Genomic DNA, 14178 nt, shown 5'->3' on the forward strand with positions numbered 1-14178 from the left:
GGACCTTTCCGAGAGTTGGCTGTTGGGACAAGCTGAGTAAACAAGCAAGTAGAAAGTTGACCAAGAAATCAGCCTGCCAAAAGGATGAGCATCCCAACAGCTCGCTGTCAGTCACTTTTACAGCAGTCAGATAGAAGCAAGTTTTAGTCTCTCAGAAATTGTCAGACTGCTTTCAGTTAGTAGTTCATACTTTCCATCCAGTTTGGTAACACTTGAAAGGGAGATTGGGATAATAATAATAATAATAATAATAATAATGGATTGCATTTATATAGCGCTTTTCAAGGCACCCAAAGCGCTTTACAATTCCACTATTCATTCACTCTCGCATTCACACACTGGTGGAGGCAGCTACGGTCGTAGCCACAGCTGCCCTGGGGCAGACTGACAGAAGCGAGGCTGCCATATCACGCCATCAGCCCCTCTGGCCAACACCAGTAGGCGGTAGGGTAAAGTGTCTTGCCCAAGGACACAACGACCGGGACAGAGAACCTTACAGTATGCTAATAAAATCTATGCATGTAAACTTCACACAGAAAGGCTCCAGCTTTTCAGCTGGCCAGCTGTTTAAAAGCAGGAACCTTCTTGGTGTGGGATGACAGTGGGATAACCATTGCGCCACTGTGTGTGGATTCTCTCAGACATACATGTAAGGTTAACAAGTGATTCTTTCACCACCCATGACTCAGAATTGGATGAGTGGTTTAAAAAATGGATAATATGGTTACTGGAACCCTGTAGATTTCAGTGGTTGGTGCTATTTCCCCACAGTAAGAGGGCTCTGAAACTGAGCCCTCCTGAGGATTTTATTTGTACAGACTTTCGATGTTTTCAAACTGTGACTAAATGGGTTTTCTCCAGGTGCTCTGGTTTCCTCTCACAGTCCAAAAACATGCCTGTTAGGTTGGTTGATTATTCTAACTTGTGTGCATGTCACTGGTAATTTAAAGCACACTGATGACTATTAAGCAAGATAACTTCTGTATAAATGTCAGTCCATTTCAATAGTATTGACGTCCTACTCATACAACAAGTCAATTGATTGTATTGTATTGTATGGCTTGTGGTGTAACAACTAAATTAATGTTAGCTGGCACTGATTAAAAAAATAATGACATTTAGCAAATGTCCCCTTAAGTGACAGCAAAATATCCTGAAATAGTTTCACAATTAAAACAAATACTTTGGTGTTTAGGATGAAAGGAAGGAAGGATCCATGTCAGTGCTTTTCCCCACTATCGCTGAATAAATAAGGCCACAAACCTGTGTAAGTGTATTCTTTTTTTGTTTGTTTGTTAAACCTTTTCCCTTTAATAAGGAAAAATAAGGACATTTGGTACAAAAATATGGACCAGATTCACCGGCGCTTGTTAAGTACACCCCTTCAACTGTTTATGAACAAAAATATCTAATCGACCAATCGCATGGCAGCAATTCAATACATTTAAGCCTACTGGAAATAATTGGTGTAGCTGTGGTGAGATGTATTTAACCACGCATGTGGTACATGTTATTTCTGTAAGCTAATAACCAAGCAGATAACATCACAACCTATTTGGGATTTTATGAAGTCATATTTTAATCTAAATTTGTTACTACAAACTACATTAAACGGGTAGTTGGAAAAAATATGTTGGGGGGGGGGGGGAAAGTCCTTGTTTCCAGACCTCCGTTCTCATTTTAAAAATAACAAAGCACCTTTTCTTAAATAATGAGATTTGTTTTCTCAAATGACGTTGTAAAGCACTTTGTCAAGCTGAAGTTTTTCTTTATTTCTTTGACCTTTACTGTAAATTGAAGACGCAGAACATAAAGTTCAATACTTATAAAAAAATACTACAATTAAATTCAAGGGAAAAATGTCAGGAGAAGAAAGAAAACCAAAACCATAATAACCTCGTTTTCTTAATTCCAAAGCACCTTTTCCTAAACAGAGGAACTTCCTCCAAAGGAAGCAGCAAAGCAAACCACATTGTCAAGCTGAAGTAATCTGGTGACAGAGCAACATACGGGAGGAAAAAGTCATAAAAAATTCTATGTAAGAAATAAAATTTAAGATTTAAGAAAAAAAAACCCCCACAAAAAATGGCCATTATCATTTTAAAAAAGTATTTACAAAATCGTAAATGCTTTTTGGAGGAAAAAAGGTTTTGCGTCGGTAAATGTACACTTACGTTAAAACTGCAAGAACTACAAAGACTTCAGTTACAACCTTTTCATTAGTTACAACCTTCGTGCAAGGACAGCTCAAAGCCACTTTCTCGTGCGGGTTTCAAAGGCTTCAGGCTGACGTGAGTACGTGTGTTTATATTTTGGTGAGTGACGCCAGGAACAACAGCTGTGACGTTTCACGACAGCTTCGCCGCCCCAACAGTGCATTCTGGGTTCAACTCAAGATGGCTGCGCCCTTGCAGAAGTGCTGAAGAAGTGCCTCTTCGGAGAAATTCCCGGAATTATTTGAGATTTCCTCGAAGACCGTCGCTCGGAGCCGACTACCAGGGCCGCTGGTACGTAGAAGGAGTCCACGCAAGCCCAGTCATTGATAAGTGCGGCCGCCGTTACGTGTGGCTGTGGCAGACTGTCCGTGTGAAGATGGGCCTCGCCTGCAGCCCCTTCCCATAGCGAAGAGCCGTGGGGAGAGGAGCCGCAGATTCCCCTGCAAACACGCGCCCGTGCAGCTCGGATTTGACGGCTTTGACTTACTCTACAGGCTCTGGACGCTGCCCTACAATTTGCTGACCAGGATTGTGTGTGCGACCGTGTCTGTCATTGTCCGGAGAAGGAGAGCTTCCACAGCCCGGGCTGATAATCCCACCGCACCAAGGTCTGCACCTGCACGCTTCGCTGACACTCTAGGTGCCTTTTCTGCACATTTGATCGGTCTCCTTATCTCTGTCACGCGTGTGTGGTTCAGAGACTCGCTTTAAAAAGGCTTTAAGTGAATATTACTGGCCTCGGTGCAGTCTGACACCTGACAGCAGAGCTGTTACATTAGCCGCGCTAGTTTAGCTTAGCTAGCTGGACTGGACTGAGCCTGCTGCTCGCCAGCATCCGTGCAGCCAAGTTTAACACAGCTGGGCCGTTTTAGCACGAATGCAGAGGCAGTAAAGATAAAAACCCATCGACCTCCTGTCCCGTGGCTCCAGCTGTAGAGCTGAAACATCTCTACAGCTGTTGCTTTGCTACAGAGTCAGGCAGCTAGCCTGTTCAAATAAAGTGGAGGAAGCCAGATGTGAGTGTGTTTGGTTTCAGTTGCTGTTGTGGGTTTCATTCAAACAGGATTCACAGCAGCAGATTCACACGGCATAAAAATGACTCATAACCACCATCCCATGACTTAAAGGGCATAAAGTGGAAAAGTCAGCTGCCAGTGTTGATAATCAGATTATTATCTGAGTGTAGAAACAGTCTGCTTGGTATAGCCCATAACAACAGTACAAGGAGGGATGGAGCTGTTCTTACTTTATCGGACAGTAGCAGGTACTCTGGCTTCTTCCCACAATGCTTGTTAAGTGTTTTAGTAATTATAAATTGACTGTGTTACCCCTGCTTTCTAATGCCAGCTTGGATAAACCCTCACCAATCCTGTATAGGAAGCATTTAAGAGGACGGAACTTTATCAGATGATTGGTGATCCATATTGACAAAGCAGACTTTGGCCCAAAAGAAATGGCTTGTATCTGTGATGATAGCATGGCCAAGAGGGACAAACATATGCAATAATGTACAAACAGGGGCGGCTGCCTCTCAGGTCACGTCTTCATCCTGTAGAACTTCAACAGCTGCACAAAGAGACGTGGATCGAAGTCATGATGCTTAATTTTTTTATACTTGTGCTAAGATAATATAATGAAACGTTTTATTACTGAAAAAGGAAGCAAAAGTTCTTTTACATGTTGTTTAAACACTGAAGACGTTTGAATGAATAAATTCATCTAAATCTGGATCTAAGTCTCGAGCTCTCTGAACAGGCCTCCTGCAGTTATCTGACAGTGCGCTTTTATTGCTGTTTAAATTTTCCTATGAATATCTCAGTTGGTAATCAAAAATGTATTTAGGATTGCTTACATCTATTGTGTATATATTCTGTTTTTACTTTCTTTCTTTATTATTTATCATCCATTACTTAATAAAATAGCTGCACAGTAGCACATTTGGCTGCATCTGGACTGGAAATGTCTCCAAATTATGTTTTAAGATTTTTATTTATTTATTTTTGAGACTAATGTCAATATCGACTATATGCAGCAATTAAATGGCTAAAGTGAGCCTGCCAATCTTTTTGTGGATACCCAGTAGCTACAGCCAAAGACACTTCAAAATCAAACCAGTGACATTAACATGAGCGCTCTCCCAGCAGGGCCCTGATGAAAATGGACTCAGACTTGCTTCATTCACCGGCTGTGGGCCTCGCTGAGGAAGAGGAGGCCGATATGAATGACTGGAAACTTCCCTTGGCCTTCATGAAGAAGAGGCACTCAGAGAAGATTGAGGGCTCCAAGGCCCTGGCGCAGAGCTGGCGGATGAAGGACAGGGTAATTTCTCTTCTCATCCATGTACAGGAGTAAATCAAGAGCCTGAGGATGTTTCCTGTGTGAGCTCTGCTTTGAGGTCACAGAGGCTGTTTTTCCTTTTATCTCAGCTCATAGCGACCTGTATAGCTGCATTTTCATGCTCATATATCTGATGGGACTGTTAGTTTTAAGCAGGAACCAATAAAACAGGAAATCTAAGATTGTTGATTTAATTTAATGAGTTTTGATGCTTTAGATGTAGCTTTAGAAAGACTGTTATTTTTAAAAGATAAATATTATAGTATGTTTTTTTTTCCCCCCTCTAATCAGCAGTTCCCACAAAAAGATCAAACTCTGATATCATCTTTCATGTAACGTATTGATTGAGCATTAATTTTTATCCTAGAAGGATTTCTTGTGGTTTGTAACTACAGCAGAAAATTCCTGCTTTATAGGACAGGGTGGGTCAAATGGTTATCCACGGGGCCAGTTCTCAAAAATTCAACTCATTAAAAAGACAAATCAAATTCCTTGATGCTACATGCTGTGCTTCAAGAGCTTATCAGTCTTTAAACAGCAGCAAATCACTGGCTACCCTCGTCTCTATTACTCTGCCAATTCATTTCATTCTGCTTGATTACCAGCTACCAATGCTACGCTTTCAGGGGGAACCTAAAAGGGTTTCCCACATGAATGGTCACCGTGTGTTTCAGCTCCCATAAAGCTGCCGTTTGATCCACTGCAGTGCTACCAACCTGATTATTTTATCGCCTCACGGCTACAGAGCACTGCCATTATAATGCTGGCAAATGTCACTTAGTTGTACATAACCCTCAGAAACTCTGCACCGATTGTAGAAATTCACCCAGATGAAAATTTAAAACTTCGCTGCTGTTAGGACATGAGTTGAATTACTCCGCAGTGCCCGCTGAGGTGTCAAGCTGCAGGGAAATGAAGGCATCATTAAATGTGGAGCTGCTATTGATTTAAAAGAGGTAATATGGGCTAGCTGAAATGGACATTCCTATCAGGAAGTCATGCTAAATCAACCGTGTTAAATCTTTCATTGCTCAGAGCATTTTCAGGCCCTCCGTCCTCATTTGTAAACTTGGAAGAAGAATGTGTCCTTTCACATGTCTGGGCTACGAGAGCTTTATTTGTGTGTCTTATGCAGAACAGAATTTAGCTTTGAATTTGACTGTAGCCTGGGGATTGGGGAATTCAGAATGCATTTGAATGTTTTTTTTTTTTTTTCTGAAAAACATGATTAAGATATCAATGTCGATTGTACGCAGTATGTGAAAGGTGGTTGAAGCCATTTTGAAGTCATCTTCTGGTTCGTAGATTGGTTGTCCATTTTTGTTTCCTTTTGAGCAAGAAGTGACCGTATGTAGATGAGACAGCAAGTACTAAGTTGCTGGCTCAGCCTAGATACACAGATACCTGCTAATTAGTTTTTAAATCATCAGTTCTAGAAGAACCACTATTTAATCAACTGAAGTGGAACAGCAGATTGCTTGGAAGCTTTGTACCACATGGAATCCCATGTTATTTGTCAGATAATTTCATTAAACATACTCTGGGCACAACGGCACAGTTATGGTTGAGAGGTCAGTGACTCTGGTTAGGTGAGGTGAATCCTAGCAGATGCTCACTGGCGACCTGCTGAAAAAAACTGTTGTAATTGTCTCCATGTAGGTTGTAACAATTTTGTAACAATTTTTATAACTTGATACTGAACCATGTATTTAATGCTGTAAAGTTGTGTTAATATGGGAGTCTAGGCAGATTGGCTCACTTTTGGACCAGGCCTCAAGTGGCCATTAGTAGAATTGCAATTTCTGGCAGTTGGCGTCAGGTCAGTGAAGGTGAAGCATAGCAGGCAGCTATCAACTACACCCGCCTGTGTCGGCACTCGCAGAGCACACTCAAAGCACACGCAAAACTGAAATTCGTGTGTGTCAGAAATCGTAATCTTGTCAGAAGTGACATGAACATGAATGCTAACATTTTAAAAGGCAGCAGAAACAGCAAATCCTCTGCTGTGGACACAATGAGAAAACGTGGTGTTGAATACACCACCATTTCTATTATAATAAAAATAAATAAAAAGGTCCAGCGCAGCGAGACCGGACGGACACCTAACTTTAAGTCCTGCTGCTGATTGCTGCTAGTGTACATTAGCCAGTTTTGTTTAATTCTGTTTATTTTTCTGATCTTAGAGCAGAATCATAAAGGACACAGATGAGGCTGTAGTGCTTCTTAGGTTCATTTTACCAGTGAGTTTTGCATTCGTCAGAATTTTTATCTAGTTGATTGATGATGATGATGGTGATGGAGTTCTGATAATGTGGAGTGCTTTAGTAGAAACCCTTTAATGACATGAAGGTTTAGACCTGCAGCTTCACATACTTTCACCTCTGGTAGTTGAGACCACATGTAGTGCTTTGGCTGATTTAAGGTGACTGACAGTATCGATAGGAGTTTGCTTAGAGAACAAGTTGGTCAGCAAAAAGTTAAGGCTGGCAAAAGAGGCATGCCGTGAGAAGGCTTTTAAAAAAACTCTTTCTGCACTTTGGGGAAGAAAGTTCATGATTTAGTTCAATTTTAATAACATTGTGTTAAATGTCTGGGCATTTTACATCTTAAAATCAAGACCAAAGCGTATTATAGAGAAGAAAAAGGCAAATGACTCTAACAGAGGTCAGTCAGAGGTCTTGTTCTGTGAGACACATTGAGTTGACTCGGTATGGTGACAGGTAACCTGCACTATTACTAGGCTTATTGGTTCAAATTGTGTGTTTAGTCCGCTGTTGGTTCAGTCACAGCTTTTGAGTCATCTGTGTGTTTGCAGTCATCTGCAGCCACTCGGAGCAAAGCAGGATTGTGTGTACAGCTGCTGAACCTACCAAGTAGAATCACGATAACAGCTATCAGATATCCTGTAAGAACGCTTGTACAGTACAGGGCAAAGTCAGGTGACGAGCAGCTGACTTTAACTAATAAAGCGCCATGTCATTTTTGATCAGAAAGCATGTCGTGGTAGTAGTTAGGTTGGTGGAAGGATCACATTTCTTTTATCGAGCTGTCAGACCTGAAGTCGAGCATTTAGTCTGACTGAGCGTTAATGAGCGGGGTTAGGTTTGCAGTGATTTTTTTTTTCTTTCTTTTTTTTCAGGGGTTAGATTGACTCCCATCGATAAACTGAAAAACCTAAACTAGTGCTGTCAGCACTTTCATATCTATTTTTGTCCCTCCCCTCCCCCACAGTGAACAGAGAGCATGAAACCTTTATCTTGATGGCACAAAAACCTGAACATCCACCTGTAGAGATAATGGATTGCAGTGCAGGGCGTTATTGATTCTCAGGATGTACACTTTATTTTTAGCCCAATAGTTTCCAAACATCAGCTGACACTGACCATTTTAACAGATGTCACACTTGGTATGACTGTATTAAGAATCAGCATTTTAAACAAAATAGTGCTTCATATTTGCCTTGATTAGCTTTCAAGTGACTGAATAGTTGTTACGCTAGCTTTAGCTTGCAGTGTCTGCACTCATTTATTTATTTATTTTTTTTGACACTTTTTATTTGTTTAGGAACATTTTTATGCAACAAGATAAAAGAAAAAAGAAAAAACAGAAACAGTATGAGGTCATGGGAAGATAACATACACCTGTACATACATCTGCACATCCACACATACATACGTCAACAAGTCTGCATTGCTAATTCTATGCATCAAAGGGTGCTGCCACAAGCTGTAAAGTCCAGCCATTTTCTCCACCGTCTCCTTCCCAAATCTCCCTGCAGTCGCAGAGTGAAAGTCATACATTCCATCAATTTGACGTCTTCCACTATAGAGGTAAAAAGTGTTACAGTGGGAGGATCTCTACAGAGCCAGCGTTTTGTTATGGCCTTCTTCGCAGAAGCCAAGAGAACTTTCAGAAGGTAAACATCATCTGCAACTAAATCGTCTGTAAAATACCCCAGATACAATGAGGTAAATGTACAGGACACGTGGAATCCCAACACCTCTGTAATTATCTTTATAACTTCCGTCCAGAAGGGTCGTATGAGTGGGCAGGACCAGAATATATGACCGTAATCAGCCATGACTTCCCCACAATTCCTCCAGCAAAACGCAGGTGTAGCACTGAATTTAGACTTCTGTTTAGGCGTTATGAAATAGCGTATAATGTTCTTCCAGCAGAAGTCCCGCCACATGTTGGAGTTAGTCGTGGTAAACTGTGTCTCCCAGATCCGTGCCCACCCATCTTCTGTAAACACAATGTCCATTTCTTTTTCCCATTTCTGCTTTATGTAAATTGTTGAGTGCCCTTTGAGCTTAGTCAGACATTTATACAGTTTACTTATCAAGGCTCTGTTACTCCCAGAGTCATAAGCATCAATGAAAATATTAACAATCGAGAAGTCTCCACGGACACAGCTCTTCAGTCTTTTGCCAATATAGTCACGGAGTTGCAAGTATCGAAAAAAGTCTTGTTTCCCGAGATCGTAAGTCTTGCATAGGGTATCAAAAGCCATAATTTTAGATTTTACAATAACCAAACACCCAGCAGTGATTCCATGCCACACCCATTGTTTAAATCTACTATCGTGGGAAGCAGGTAGAAAATCAGGGTCATACGCTGGCCACCTCAGAAGTTTTATCTCTTCCTGGAGTTGCGCCTGCTTGACCACTCCCCTCCATATTTTTAATGTAAAAGTGACCCAGTGGCTGGGCGTCAAGGTATCGTCCAAATCAGAAGCCGCGTGACCAAGTCTAGACTGGATTGGCGTGTCTGAGAGAGACATCTCAATAGTCTTCCACCTCGCACAAAAAGATGGATTACACCAACACACCAAGGACCTCAGCTGAGCAGATAAGTAGTAATTCCTTAATGAAGGTAGAGCCAAGCCCCCTTTGTCTTTCGGCAACTGCAAAGTAGAGAACTTCACCCGTGGTCTTTTGTTAAGCCAAATGAATCTCGAAATCTGCTTATTCCATTCCCTGAATTGCTTCTCTGGAATTTGAATAGGTAAAGCAAGAAAAAGAGTAGTTTGGGGAGAATATTCATTTTAATTATCTGTATCCTGTTGCCAAGGTCGAGAGGGAGCAAGGCCCAAATGTTGAGATCGCTATATATTTCTCTATTAATACGACTGTAATTAATATCGTACAGTTGTGTCAGATCTCTAGGCAGAAACACTCCCAAATATTTGATAGCAGTTGCCTCCCAATTAAACTTGAATTTTGCCAGTAGTGTCTGGTCCGGAGAAAAATTAAATGACAGAACTTGAGTTTTTTTGACATTAAGGACATACCCTGAATACAGGCCACATGTTTCCAACATCCCCATTAATACTGGTATACCTGAGCTGGGATCCATGATTGTCACCAAGACATCATCTGCATATAAACACACCTTGTACTCGTCCCCTCCTATTACAATCCCTTTCAACGATGTTTCCTGACGTATAGCCTGGGCTAGAGGTTCGATAAACAAGCTGAAGAGGTAGGGGCTTGCTGGACACCCCTGTCTACATCCTCGTTCTAAAAAAATAGTATCGGAGAGGCTACCGTTAATTTTTATTCTGGCAGTAGGGAGAGAATAAAGAGCTTGGAAACATCTTATAAACTCGCTACAGAAACCAAATCTTTTCATCACTAGGAAGAGGAAGTCCCAATTCACTGAATCATATGCTTTTTCAGCATCTAAGCTAAGAATAATTGAGCTTTTTTTCTTATTATTAATGTGTTCGATGATGTGTAAAGCTCGTCTAATATTATCGTGGGTTTGTCTATTTTTCAAGAAACCCGTTTGGTCTTCATCAATCAAAGAAGGCATTACAGCATCCATTCTTCGCACCAAAATAGTTGTGTATAGTTTATAGTCTGAGTTCAGGACACTTATAGGCCTATAAGATTTGCAGTTTAGTCTATCCTGTCCCCCCTTTGGCAAAACCGATATGAAGGCCTCCTTCCAAGAGGGAGGTACCAGACCTCCTTTCAAAATGTAGTTAAAACTAGTTTCCAACAGGGGAAGAAGGCTTTCCCTCATGGTTTTGTACCATTCGGCAGGGAGCCCGTCGGTACCTGGTGATTTATTGGATTTAAGGCTGGAGATAGCTTTAATTATTTCTTCCCGAGATATTAAGGACGTTAACTTACTATTTGCTTCTCGACCAATCGTAGGCAGGTCTAAGGAATTCAAAAAGTCAGTCATCTTATTTACATCACCCTGAGTAGATTGACTATATAAGGATTTGTAATACTTTTCAAACGCTTTTTGAATTTTATCCAGGTCAGTTACAACATTGTTACCAACCGGGTCTCTAATCTTATAAATATTATTTTCAGCTTGCTGTTTTCTAATCCGCCACGCCAACTGCTTCGCCGCCTTAGGCCCCGCCTCATAATACCTCTGTTTCATGAACCTTATGTTTTTCTCTACTTCTTCGCTCAATATCTTATCTATCTCCTGCTTAATCTGTCTGATCTGGTGGGTTACTGTAGTATTTTTATCCTTTAGACCTGACTGTTCCAAGGCCATTAATCTATTCTGCAGTTGTAACAATTCTTGTGACTTTTTCTTTTTAATCATGGTCGACCACGCAATTATTTTACCTCTGAGGACAGCTTTGGCTGCATCCCATACAATACTGTGATTTGTCTCTCCATTATCATTGTCCTGCAGGTACAAGTTAAGATCGGCTGTCATTTGTTTCACAAAAGCGGGGTCATTTAACATACCGGTATTTAGTCTCCACAAAGTTGTCTTCCGTGTCCCGTCCAAATGTAACGTTATATAAAGTCCACTGTGGTCAGAGACATCTCTTGGACCTATTCTGCAATCTTTTATCCTGTGTAAATCCCTATTAAACATAAAACAGTAATCTATCCTCGAATACACTGAGTGTCGAGCAGAGTAAAAAGTGAATCCTGACACTGACCCATGGATAGATCGCCACACGTCAATAAGCCCTAATTCCGTTAACATTCCTTTAACCCGTTTCCCTCCAGACGTGCTTTTCCTGTCCCTATTATTTGAGTCTAATCTGGGATTTAACAGTAAATTAAAATCTCCTGCACAAATAAGAGTTCCCACCGTTTCCTTAGAGATCAAATCAAATATCTTCTTAAAGAAGCTTGCGTTGCTTCCTGGGGGTGCATAGACATTTAATAGTGTGACCGTCTTATTCTCTATTCTACCTTTTACTAAAACAAACCGACCTTCCTTATCACTTATAGTAGATATATGTTCAAATTTTATTTTATTTGAGATAAGGATAGCTACTCCTCGTTTTTTCCCGGCCCTATACGATGAATAAAATGTATGTCTGAAACCCATCTTTTTAAATTTCTCATGTTCTGCATTATCTAGATGAGTTTCTTGCCAATATGCCAAGTCTACTGTCTCCTTTTTCAATTTGGCAATTAATTTGCTTCTTTTAATAGGGCTATTCAGGCCATTTACATTTAGTGACAGCATTTTATAGAAATTATAAGCCATCAAGTGGATATGTGGAATACAACATAATCAACCCAGACCTCAGAACATCACAACCAGAACTCACTGAACAGCAAACACACAAAACATTAACAGGAGCTTCCAATACAAAGGATATAACAGTATCCTTTGACATTGAGGGGACTGGCCACAGGGTGGGGCCCCTCATCCGACAAGAGGGGAGTGACCGACAAAAAAGCCAAAAAAGGGCAAAAAATAAACGAAACAGTCTCTTATCGCTACTAGACATAACGTGGTGGTTCTCTAACCATGTCCGTAGGCACCAACCTAAAGAAATATGAATTCTGAAGGATACGAAAGTCAGTGTTCCTGCGGTTAGATTATCAAAACTCTACCGCCAGCTATCTCACCGTTGTCCCGCCATCAGCTGTTCACTCGTCTGCTGACACTTTTGCTTGCTCCCTCCGGAATGCTTGGAGTTTTTCCCACACGTGCTGCTGGAAGCCGCCCCCGCAGTGTGCTGTCTGCGTTTCCCAAGGAAGTAGCTGCTTTATCGTGTCCTCTGTCATCCTGTTGGTTTGGTTCCCCAAGGTGATCTTACCCACGGCTATTCCCCGCTTTCTTAAATCCTCGGCAGCTTGGCTCGCGGTATTATATAGGACATTGCCTGACGCATAAAACACTCGCATCTTACTTAGTGGTGTCTGGAAACGGATCCCGTTGTCCTTCAAAGCCTTCTTAACTGGGATATATTCCCGTCTCCTTTTCTGCACTTCCAGAGAGTAGTCATGATCGAAATACACCCGTTTGTTTTGGATATGTACCCCTTTGTTCCACGCCGTGCGGAGAATCTCTTCTTTAACAGAGAACCGGAGGAAGCGCACTATTATTGAGCGTGGTGGGGCGTTCGGGGGTGGTTTCGGTCCCAACGCGCGGTGTGCGCGCTCAATGCCGAGAGCACGGTCCGGGCCGAAATCTTCGCCTAGGTGTTCTTTGATCAGATTTTCAACAAAGGTAGTCACCGACGAGCCCTCTGAGTTTTCCGGTACGCCGTAGATCCGGATGTTCTTGCGTCTAGCGCGGCCCTCCATATCGGACACCTTTTCCTGAAGCGCCCGTTGATTTTCCAACAGCTGCACAAGTGTATCCCTAACACCAATGTCCCAGCGTTCCGAGTCAGCCATGTTGTCCTCGACGTGCTTTAGCCGACCAGTCATCTCCTCCACCTGATCCGCCATCTCGTGTAATCTTTGATTCAATTCCTTAGAGAGTTCGGCCATTTGCTTCTTTACATCCTCCCGAAATTCCGTACCGAATGCTTTGAAGTCACTCTTCAATTCGGTTCGCAATGTAGCCATTTCGGCCACCAGTACGCTACTCACAGCATCCCGAAGCCAACCCAGACCTTCACCTCGGTCGCCATCTTGTCCCGATGCGAGGCTTGCCTCACTAGCCGCGGCGTCCTTCTCCATTTCACAGTCAAGAATGTTTCGTAGCCCGTATCCTCCCTTTTTAGATTTATCCCCACTCATTCTTGAGTCGAAAAATGGCAATGTAGCCCTAATACAGCTCTCGAGTCCGGGGAAACACACGGTTGGTGCCGGAGGTCACTCTCTATGCGGCCATGCGGTGCTACGAGCCACCGGAAGTCTCTGCACTCATTTATTTTTGAGAACCTTCTAAAGGCTCGAGCCATCTTTGGCTTTGCATGGAGTTTTTGTGTTCTTGGGCTTTTTTTTCTTGTTTCATACTACCAGTCTTCTAAAATCATTAGCAGCTGGCTCCATTTTGGATTCACATACAATTCTCTAATTTATTAAGTTGCACTATTAATCAATTAATTGACTTTTTTTTTTTATTAGTAAAGACCACAAAATATTCCCAGTACCTCTGGGGTTTTCAAAGTGTGCAGAGCCACAGAAGATGGGATGATTACCATCAGGTGAAAAATATGAAGTGGGGATGATTTAAAAACAGAATGATAATGCTGCACTGAAAAAAATATGTTGTTGGATTTACTTAATTCAATGGTGGACATTTGTTGCACACAGATGTTTTGCTTTGGCAGCAACTTAAACAATTGAGTTAAATTAACACAATTTATTCATGTTCAATAAACCTGTGCAATTTGTGTTGATAAAATGTGACTTAAACATGTTTTGATGAAGTAATTTGAGCTCTTGAA

At 41.6% G+C, this 14178-nt stretch overlaps 1 protein-coding gene across 4 annotated transcripts in view; it reads left to right on the top strand.

Moving 5' to 3' along the window:
• The first annotated feature begins 2385 nt into the window (after window positions 1-2385).
• rptor (regulatory associated protein of MTOR, complex 1) overlaps window positions 2386-14178 on the top strand; it is a 217397-nt gene continuing 205604 nt past the window's right edge. For 3 of the 4 annotated variants that reach the window (XM_085410819.1, XM_085410821.1, XM_085410822.1), the window contains exons 1-2: window positions 2386-2824; window positions 4361-4535. In XM_085410819.1, the coding sequence (XP_085266945.1) occupies window positions 4368-4535 (168 nt within the window). In that variant the 5' untranslated portion in view covers window positions 2386-2824; window positions 4361-4367. Of the gene's footprint in view, window positions 2825-4357; window positions 4536-14178 lie in introns of all 4 variants that reach the window. The other variant, XM_085410820.1, reaches the window with a different exon arrangement.

Source organism: Rhamphochromis longiceps, linkage group LG6 (assembly GCF_057381845.1).
Source record: "Rhamphochromis longiceps isolate RC_006_pf linkage group LG6, R_longiceps_female_GT1.1, whole genome shotgun sequence".
Classification (NCBI taxonomy): Eukaryota; Metazoa; Chordata; class Actinopteri; order Cichliformes; family Cichlidae; genus Rhamphochromis; species Rhamphochromis longiceps.